This window comes from Chrysemys picta, chromosome 5 (assembly GCF_011386835.1).
Source record: "Chrysemys picta bellii isolate R12L10 chromosome 5, ASM1138683v2, whole genome shotgun sequence".
NCBI lineage: Eukaryota > Metazoa > Chordata > Testudines > Emydidae > Chrysemys > Chrysemys picta.
In genome coordinates, this window is record NC_088795.1 from 15,960,148 (window position 1) to 15,971,162 (window position 11,015).

An 11,015-nucleotide genomic window follows, 5' to 3' on the forward strand; every position below is an offset into this window, starting at 1 on the left:
TTACATTGGTACAATGCCTGTGTGTAGACAAGCCGTAAGAGTTCAGTCCCAGACTGGGAACCAAGGACACATGAATGCTATTTCTGACTGACACTTACTCATTCCCCCAGCGGCAGTGGGATTGTCACTTTCGATTGTATTTAGATTCCTATACCTCAACCATCATCTTAGTATATGAATACCACTTAACCTCTCCGGTTACATTTCCCCTTCAGTAAGATGGAGATCAGAGTAGTTACTTACCAGTGGCAGACAAAGTTTATTTAGCTCTTTGACAGCCTCCATAAGTCCGGGAAGTATTTCACTGTGAACAACAAAGTTTGTGTGAAGATTTTGAATGGGGATTTCAACTGCTGGGCTTTTTTTTTTTTTTTAATGGATTAATTTGGTTAGTCTGAATGGCCAAAATGTTTTCTTTGGAACCATCCTTTTAAGAAATGATTATATCTGGCTCTTTGGGGGTAGGGATTTATCCTTTTGTTCTGTGTTTGAACAGCACCCAGAACAGGGTCCTGGTCTATGACTGGGGCTCCTATGTGCTACAGCGATACAAATAAATAACCATCCTCCATATGGTTAGTCTACTACAGCTATATTTTGGCACCTAGATGAAAGTGGCCTGATTTGCAAAGGTGCCGAGCACCTATAGTTTCCGTGCTTCTGAAAATCAGGCCACTTTTATTTAGGAGCCAAAAGATGGACTTAGGAACCTAAGTCCTGGTCTTCACTACAAACTTAGGTCGACATAAGCCACGATAAGTCAATCTAATAATGTATGTGGCTACACTACCGAGTCCCTTCCACTGACCTAAGTGGCCAGTAAAGTCAACTTCTGTACTCCACCTCAGCGAGAGGTGTAGTGCCTGATTTGACATCCACGGGTCAACATGGGGATAGTGTGGAAACTGAGTTGTGTAATTCAAATGAATTGGTCTCCAGGAGGTGTCCCACAGTGCTCTGCTGTGACCACTCTGGAGAGCACTTTCAACTCCACTGCATGTCAGCCGTTCCCCTGTTAAAGCCCCGGGAACTTTTGAATTTTCATTTCTTGTTTGATCAACGTGGAGAGCTCGCCAGCACAGCTGATCATGGAGACTCAAGGCCGCAAACGTGCTCCAGCATGGAGTACACAGGAAGTGGTGGATCTCATCGCTGTGTGGGGAGAAGAGTCTGTGCAGGCAGAGCTCCGATCCAGCAGTAGAAATGCTGACAACTATGCCAAGATTGCACGGGACATGGGGGAGAAGGGTTACACAAGGGACATGCAGCAGTGCTGAGTGAAAATAAAGGAGCTTTGGCAAGCGTACCAGAAGACAAGGGAGGCGAATAGTCGTTTTGGTTCTGCCCCACATACATGCCACTTTTACAAGGAGCTGCATGTGACTCTCGGTGGTGACCCCACTACTACCCCAAAAGGCAGCGTGCATTCCTCCCAGGCGTCCTGGGCCACCTCGGGCAACAACAAGAAGGACGTTGTTGATGATGATGAGGAGAATGGGAGGCAGGCAAGCAGACGTACATGAAGTCGACTTAACTTTGTAGTGTAGACGTGGCCTATGTTTAGGCATCTAGGTTTGAAAATTTTGGCCAGTATTTCTGAAGTCTAGTTTGGTTTTATTATGCTTAAACTTTTTCTCGTTTTGAATGCAGATGTAGGTTTGTCACATGTCGTGCAAGTAATGAAGTAAAAAAGCTGTGGATCAAGATGCTAGCTCCTGAAATGATACAAAATTCCCTGGCTCCTGAAATGATACAAAATTCCCTGTATTAATTAATGAGACAAAGCACTGTCTGTGCTTGTTACACGCAGTATTTGCATCCCCTGCTAAATGATATTCAGCAATAAGGTTCCTTTCGGGTTAGATCATCTATCATGGACCCTGGAAAAGGTGCAGTACATAGCTGTGCTGCTCCTAGGAGCCAAACCAGGGACCAAATTGTGATTCAGAGTTTCCCCCTTGCTCCAGCGGGGAAGTAACCTGCATCAGCACTTTAGCTGGTGCAACTTACTTGCCCCTCCATGCTGTGCTGACAGGTATGTTTTAGAGGCCATAGTCAAGACTATACCCGCTCCCCTATGCCAGCTCCCTACTCCACACTATATGGGGGAGAAGGGGGGTAGCTACCCAGTGAAAGATTCTCTCCCTGTTTTGCATTGCTAACCACAGCGTGGGCAGTGTGCACAGGGAGTGAGTGGGTGCTTTATGGCCCATATTCCCGTATGTGGGCATGTGCCACAGGTTACTAGGTGGCCCATAATCATGAAGACTGGGAGGATGGACTATCTAGGCCAGTTGACTTCCTTTTGTCTAATGATATAATTTGACAAACGATCAGAGGCTAATGACCAGATTATGGGGGGAAATGCTCATTACACAGTCCAGGAGATTTGGAATAGTGAATCATAGGACTGGAAGGGACCTTGAGAGGTCATCTAGTCCAGTCCCCTGCCCTCATGGCAGGACTACGTATTATCTAGACCAGGGATCGGCAACCTTTGGCACGTAGCCCACCAGGGAAATCCGCTGGCGGGCTGGGACGGTTTGTTTACCTGCAGCGTCTGCAGATTCGGCTGATCACAGCTCCCACTGGCTGCGGTTCGCCGTTCCAGGCCAATGGGGGCTGTGGGAAGCGGCGTGGGCCGAGGGATGTGCTGGCCGCTGCTTCCCGCAGCCCCCATTGACCTGGAATGGTGAACCGCAGCCAGTGGGAGCTGCGATCAGCCGAACCTGCAGATGCTGCAGGTAAACAAACCGTCCTGGGCTGCCAGCGGATTTCCTTGACAGGCCGCGTACCAATCCCTGATCTAGACCATTCCTGACAAGTGTTTGTCGAACTTGCTCTTAAAAACCTCCAATGATGAAGATTCCACAAGCTCCCTAGACAATTTATTCCAGTGCTTAACTACCCTGACAGTTAGGAAGTTTTTCCTAATGTCCAACTTAAACCTCCCTTGCTGCAATTTAAGCCCATTGCTTCTTGTACTATCCTCAGAGGTTAAGAAAAACAATTTTTCTCCATCCTTCTTGTAACAACCTTTTACGTACTTGAAAACTGTTATCGTGTCCCCTCTCAGTCTTCTCTTTTCCAGACTAAACAAACCCAATTTTTTCAATCTTCCCTCATAGGTCATGTTTTCTAGACCTTTAATCATTTTTGTCGCTCTTCTCTGGACTCTCTCCAATTTGTCCACATCCTTCCTAAAATGTGGCACCCAGAACTGGACACAATACTCCAGTTGAGGCCTAATCAGCAGAGTAGAGCGGAAAAATTACTTCTCGTGTCTTGCTTACAACACTCCTGCTAATAAATCCCAGAATGATGTTCACTTTTTTTGCAACAGTGTTACACTGTTGACTCATATTTAACTTGTGGTCCACTAGAACCCCCAGATCCCTTTCCACAATACTCCTTCCTAGGCAGTCATTTCCCATTTTGTATGTTTTCAACTGATTGTTCTGTCTTAAATGGAGTACTTTGCATTTGTCCTTATTGAATTTCATCCTATTTACTTCAAACCATTTCTCCAGTTTGTCCAGATCATTTTGAATTTTAATCCTATCCTCCAAAGCACTTGCAACCCCTCCCAGCTTGGTATCGTCCACAAACTTTATAAGTGTACTCTCTATGCCATTATCTAAATTATTGATGAAGATATTGAACAGAACAGGACCCAGAACCCATCCCTGCGGGACCCCACTCGTTATGTCCTTCCAGCATGACTATGAACCACTGATAACTACTCTCTGGGAACCGTTTTCCAACCCGTTTTGCACCCACCTTATGGTAGCTCCATCTAGGTTGCATTTCCCTAGTTTGTTTATGAGAAGGTCATGCGAGACAGTACCAAGAGCTTTACTAAAGTCAAGATCTACCACATCTACCACCTCCCCACATCCACAAGGCTTGTTACCCTGTCAAAGAAAGCTATCTGGTTGGTTTGACACAATTTGTTCTTGACAAATCCATGCTGACTGTTACTTATCACCAAGAAGCCATGTTGTATTACACAAGTAAGGCACAATGATTAGTACCTCTGAAGATCCCACCTTAAATGCTTATCTGGTGAAAATAAACCTAGAGTGCAAACATTTGAACAGTAAACCCTGCCTCAGTTTGAGGTTCCTAGAGGCAGAGACAGCTGCTGGCTGGCCAGCCAGCCAAGCCCAGAAGTTACAACTACAAGTGCTGATCTTCTCTCTTAGCGCCTGTCTGCTGTTGTCAGCAAAAATCATGTTTACCGGGGCTGTGCCCATGACTTGGCACACCTATGTTACTCACCACCTCACAAGGGCATGGTGAGAATTAACTCACTAGTCTTTGTAAAGATGGAAAGTGCAGCAGCATGTTAGTACAGTATTATGCATCAGTACTCTAGTTAAACAATAATGACTTGGGTGCAGAGCATTTCTTAGGAACAAATAAAAGGCTGGGAGGAGCTGATGGCCCAAGTTCCTGCAGAGAGGTTTATTATTGTTATTATAAACTGAAAACCAGAAAAAAATAGGCAGCGGGTTTTTTTTAATGGATGGTGCAATTTTTATTGGAATGTAAAAAGCCTTCCTGGTGAATATATGCCCTGAATATTAGCCAGGCAGATTGTTTGTTTGAATCCTCTTTCTATCCAGTTTATATAGTGAATCTGAAGCATTCTTTATTTTTGCTGAGCTCAGCTGACAGAACTTTAACACACACACTCACTGGTGTTCTCGTATATATATATTTTGTCACACTGCTCCTTTTTCTTAGTATAGTTAAAGCTGCTTTTAATGTGTTTTGAAAACAAATTATTAAGGTTCCAAAATCCAGTTTTTAATAAATTAATTTCCACAGTTGATACAGTAAAGTAAAAATTAAAGTCATGATAATTTGAGGCCTCTTCCAACCAGGTGCTTGGGAATACAGTGGGGACTGAGGGCATTCAGTACCTTACAAGATTAAGCCAATGGTTCTTTATGGTATCATGCATGTGTATGACACAGATTTGTTTTGTGTTTTTGCCTATCTTGAAAGCATTCAAAGTGATGCTCTTGATTAGCTAAGAAGTAATTGTTGTGCTCAGGCTCTCAGCTTCAAAAATGTTTTCTAATGCTTATAGTACTATATAAAAATGTATATATTTGTCATTAGGTCTGATTAGTAACAATATTTTGTAGTTTCACTATGTACTTTGCTCAATGCAGTATTGTTGTAGCCGTGCTGGTGCCAGGATTTTTTTCCTGATATTTGAAAAGTACATAATAAAAGAGGTCATCAAACATTTCACAGAACAGATATAAAAGCAAAACCAGCCGTCTTCTGATAAAAAGAATATGATGGAAAAACAAATGGGTTTTTTGCACCTCACGTGCTCTTCAAAGGTGTTATGACCATTCCATGTTTCTTACTGTTCCAAGTAGCTTCAGGGCATATCAGAGCCTCTGGCAGTTTTCAGTGGCACCATGGATTTCTTTTACTGATATTAAATAATGTATGTGTATTTCAAGTGGATATAAATGAAGGCTGCAATAGTCAGTAGTCTACTGAAATTAACAAAGTACTCAAGCTTTACTTTTGTGACTTATGAACTTGTATAGATGTATTAAGCATATTTGGTGATACTTTGATTCATTCTCGTAACCTCTCCTTCCTCTAATGGCTACACTCATTATCCTTCATTACAGGTCAACATAAAAAAGTGACATAAAACATAACATCATCCTTCACTGAAGGACACTAATGTCCTTGGACCTGTACGTTACAGAGAAAAAGACAAGGAGCAGATCCTCAACAGATGTAAATTGTCACAGCCGCATGGCCCACAGCCCATGCACCTATGGTGCTTATGTTTTAAATTAGACAGAGCAGGGATCTCAAACTTTTTCCGCATGTGGATGGGGCAACATGTTAACAGAGGTTGTCTTGTGGATGCCTCACTTCCATTTGTGATCATGCATTCCACCTTCATTCCCATTCCCAACTGCGCTGACCACTGCACTGCACCCCACCTCCTTCCATTCATTCCCTCAACTGTGGCAAACATAGCAGCTAGTGATATAGAAGGATAATAGTAATGTATTCAATGTATTTCAGTTTTCTTGTAAAGTAATTTTGCAGTTGGAAATAAGGGGAGTCAGCATCATATCACCAGTCAACTTTCCATGGACCATTAGCAGGTACTCCACAGACCATGGACCACAGTTTGGGGGGACAAGCAGTATATTTCACTAACTGCTAATTGGAAAAGGTACAGCTTCAAAAAATTGCAGACATGGGCTTGTTTTTATTAATATGGTTAGCTTGGTGCATTTGCTTTGAAAGACTCCATAGAGGAAATGTATTTTAAGGACATAATCAAAATTGTGTTATATACCTTTAATCATGCAAATTTTTAAGGAAAAATGACTGTCAGGATGAGGTTATTGATAAGAATGAGATGACTAAATCATATAGAGCGTGGGGGGGGGCAGGACAGAGGATAAAAATTATAATAGAGGATGAATAAACTGGAATGTAAAGGGAGGAAAAAACAAAATCAAGAGTCTGACTATAGAACTAGAAAATGTTTAAATAATATACATAAAATGAAACTATAATACCAGCCTGAGATTTTAACTGAATGAAGAAACTGACTGTGTTTTGCACTAGTAGTTATCCATATCAACAGAATTCTTGATTTTAATTGTATGTATTGTTTCACCATTACTAAGAAAACTCTCATAAGGTGAGAAGCATTTGGCCTTTTGTTACCAAATGAACAAGAACTGTGATCTAGAATCACAATCATCACAGTGTATGACAGATATAGCAGAGATTTGTTTGGACATTTATTTATAATCAAAATAAATTATCATCTGAGCAAATTAATTTTAACATAAACTAGACGTTTTAAACTTCTGCATGTTATATGTATGAATAATTCTTGGAATCATATTCTAGGTCTTAATGTAGCCACATATAACAATGTGATCACTGCACTGGTGTCTTAAAATGGGAGTAAAAACAATACCAATACTTTGCACTTCTATAGTGTCCTCTATCTAGCATCTCAAAGAATTCTGGATCTGATTGCCATCCCTATTCTGAGTAGGATCTTACTCTGCAAGTGGTTTCACTGTTTTTTTTTTTTTTTTTTTTTTTTTAAAAGTCCCTGAATGACTTGCCGAAGAATATAGACAAAGCCTGTGTCAGAGCCAGGAATCCCAGTCCCTAACCACTATGGGGCTTTTAAATTCTTCTTTCTGTCTTAACATAAAATATATGTGTGTGTGTTATGTTGAGACAGAAAGAAGAATTTAAATATCTAAATTTATTTTTATATATATATATAATAATTATTTTGTGCACATGAGCCAATTATGAACATAGTATTCAACATTAACAGAATACTTGCATATCTAATTCCATTTCAGTGGCAAAGGAAATAAAGCTGACTGGTGATTTTATAAGATTATTTATCATGCTTCCTCATACTCTCCAACTCTAGATATGGGTTTGATCACTCTATCCTCAATCCAGCAAAACAATTAAGCAGATGCTTAACTGTAAACAAGGCCGGGTAAGGGATAGGCACAATACACTTGTGCTTATAGGGCCCCAATTCCTGGAGTCATTTTGATCTTTGATCACATTGCCACCCCTGCCTCTCTAGGGGTGGGTGAAGAGAGGAACCTTACTGCCACGCTTGAGATTACCAGGGGGCCCCATGCCACTGCCCCCGTCTCATTGGAAGAAGAGGGACAGGGACTGGGGGTGAGGCCATGGGGGGAAGAGCAAGAGGTGTTCCTAGGGTCCCAGATTGCCTGGTCCTGACTTTCAGCATGTGAGTAGTGCTATTGAGGTGAAGCTTAAAATGAAAACTTAAGTGCTTTGCTGGATTGGGGTCAGAGTGCTCAGAGTCTTGTAGGATCCACCCATATAGCTTCAAAAAGAGAACTGATACTCAGTTCTATCCTTGATCTTGCTTATTTAATTTCCAAATTTCCAGCTTTTCCAATAGAACTATGAAAGGATTCCAGTTTGGCATCTAAGGCTCCAATTCTGCAAGCTGCTCCAGTTAGGCCACGGGATCCACCCCCGTGAAACAGCTTGCAGGACCCGCACCAAAGTAATTTTCCAGTCCATTATATCCTCCATCAAATTCCTGACTTCTCTGCAAAGTGGGGCATGGAGCAGCGTGCACGTTGCACTCTCAGTCAGTACTGGCCTGAGTAAGCTAATGATCCAACCATGGGACGAAATTCGGTGATGAATCCTAGTCATGTGCCACCTGAGGCACATTGCACATACGCTAAGGAGATTCTTGCAAACATTTCATCCATTGATATTTCCCCTATGGCCCTACGAACAGATGTGAATCGCTCTGCATTCCCTTGTCCTTATCTGGGCTGTAATCTCAACAAGAAATTTACTCTCATATGAATGGGCAAATCTTCCATTGAAGTCAATGGCTCCTGACTTCAATATCAATGAGACTTGCGTGCACTTACATCAAGGCTGAATACAGCCATTTATGCCTTTTAGGTCCATTTTTCAGATTTTCTATATCCTAGTACAGTCAAACCTCGCAATAACGCGCCCTGCAACAACGCGAATTCGGATATAATGTGATCATAAGTTGGCTCCCCTTTAAAGCTGTAATACTGTTCGTGTTTTGCTGGAATACTTTTTTTTACGCCATTTATAAATAAACCGTGTTCTTCCGGTCTTATAGGATAAAGTGACTTGTGGCCATTGCAGGCCCATTGTACTTAGTTCTCAGGTTGTACATGTGTATGGTGTTTGCCTATGAACTTGTTATTAATTTCCTATATTTTAAAAAATATTTTACCGTTATGGATACAGCAGTTCGCAAACGCAAGTCGTTTTCTGCCCAAGAGAAATTGTACGACCTGGATCAACTAAAGAAGGGCAAACAACAAACTTAGCTTGCTAGAGATCTAGGAATTAGCGAGTCCACTCTGCGAGGGTGGAAAAAAGAAGAAGAAACGCTCTGTAGCCTACCCTGCATTCTTGAAGAGGAAACTGGTTTACAGCGTAAAAAGGTCAAGTTTGCTAATGATGAAAGCCTAGATTCAGCCTTGTACCAATGGTTTGTCCAGGCTCGCTCAGAAGGAGTTCCCATTTCTGGCCCTATTCTGAAAGCTCAAGCAGAGAAATTTGATCGCCTTATCAATGGAAATGAATCCAAATTTAAGGCGAGTAACGGCTGGCTGGACAGATTCAAGAGAAGGCACACTATAAGCCAAGTTCTTGTGTCTGGGGAAATCCGCTCAGCTGATAAAGAGGCTGCCGATTCCTACCCAACTGAGCTTAAAAAGTTGCTGGAGGAAGGTTGCTACATGGCCGATCAAGTTTACAACTGCAACGAGACTGGTTTATGCTTTAAAATGTTACCTGATCGCACCCTCGCAACCAGGACTGATAGTCACAAACAAGAAGGCTTTAAGCAGAGGAAGGACCAAGTCACTCTCTTGTTTTGCGTCAACAAGTCTGGAAGCCACAAAGTCAGACCTCTGATGATTGGAAAAGCAAGGTCTCCCGGATGTTTTCATCATGTTAATATGAAGGCCCTTCCCTTTGAATACACCAACAGCAAGAATGCATGGATGAATAGCTCCATATTTGAAGACTGGTTCCATAAAACGTTTGTGCCAGTCGTTTGGGCTCATTTGCGAAAACTCAAGCAGGAGGAAAAAGCTCTCCTCCTGCTGGATAATTGCCCTGCCCACCCCCTAGCGGAAAATCTTGTCAGTCGTGACAGCAAGATTAAAGTCTCTTATCTCCTGAAGAACACTACGTCAGAAATCCAGCCACTGGACCAAGGCATCATATCGGTATTTAAGCAAAACTATTGTCGTGAAATGATCAAGCGGATGGTAGCGGATAATAACTCCTCCGTCGACACATCACTGGCGTCACTCAACTTGAAAGAAGTCTGTCACCTCGGCGGGAAAGCCTGGGATGCTATCTCTGCACGTTGCATTGAACGATGCTGGATAAAGGGTCTTGGTCCAGCTTTCCTGTCATCTACACACGATGATGGTAATGACGACGAGCCTGAATTTACGAGATTCATTGAAGACGATGTACATTTAGCCGAAGAAGCACTCAGAGAATATGAGCACAGTCATCATGATACTCTCAACTGGTTTTCAGCAGATGACATCTGCCCCATATATGAACACATCTCAGATGACGAAATTGTTGCAAATGTCAGCGGGAAGAATGAAGCTGCACCACCAGAGCCTGAAACCAGTGGCGCTAATGACGATGACGACGATGGCACCTCAACTCCCCCACCAAAAGTTTCCGAGGCAGTAAAGCACCTAGAAGCCAGTTTGAGGTGGCTGGAAACTCAAGACGTGGACAGCGTCAAAATCCTCCAACTCAGAAGCATTCTTGACTTTGCTAGAAGCCAACAGTTCGCGGCAAATAAGCAGATCACACTAGATAGCTTTTTTAAGAAGTGATGAAATTTAAAATTATGGAGTCATGCAACCAGATTGACTTTGCACTCTGTGCAATGATTAGTATAGTCGATTTCACATGTTTCTTTCATGTACATGTAATTAAATGACTACTTTTGTGTTTAAAATACGCTGGGATAACGGTTGGTTTTTTTTACAAGACTTAAACTGACCGGCTTGAAATGGTAAATTTTCGTAACCCCACTATAAAGTGACCCTGCATTTATCGCGATCGAATTTTTTGGACCCCAATTATCGCCTTATAGCTTTTTCATGTTTAGAACAGATGGGGTTGACACTGACAGGGTTTGAAATTCCCGTTTGTAAGGCCAGCATGAGGCCTATACACCATGTAAGCCCTCAAAGTAAGTATTAAGTAGGCTTGGAAGGATTTGATTGTTATTGGTAAATGTCAGTAAATGTTGATTTCTCTATACACAAACCAATGAAAAAATATTTCCATTGATAATAACTGAAATTTACAAATAGGCAAAATAATAAAAATGCTGCTTGAGAACTTATTCGAGTTTGATTTTAGGATACTCACTTTGTATATTTTGACCTGTG

At 41.9% G+C, this 11,015-nt stretch overlaps 1 protein-coding gene across 1 annotated transcript; it reads left to right on the top strand.

Moving 5' to 3' along the window:
* Positions 1-8,716: 8,716 nt before the first annotated feature.
* LOC101949893 (tigger transposable element derived 5-like) lies at positions 8,717-10,596 on the top strand. Its single transcript, XM_005311460.2, has one exon. The coding sequence runs from the start codon at positions 9,321-9,323 to the stop codon at positions 10,449-10,451; it is 1,131 nt and encodes a 376-aa protein (XP_005311517.2). The 5' UTR covers positions 8,717-9,320; the 3' UTR covers positions 10,452-10,596.
* The last annotated feature ends 419 nt before the right edge of the window (positions 10,597-11,015 follow it).

Bases quoted from the DNA above. Each gene is read 5' to 3' on its own strand.
- LOC101949893 (XM_005311460.2), top strand. From the start codon at position 9,321: ATGGCCGATCAAGTTTACAACTGCAACGAGACTGGTTTATGCTTTAAA.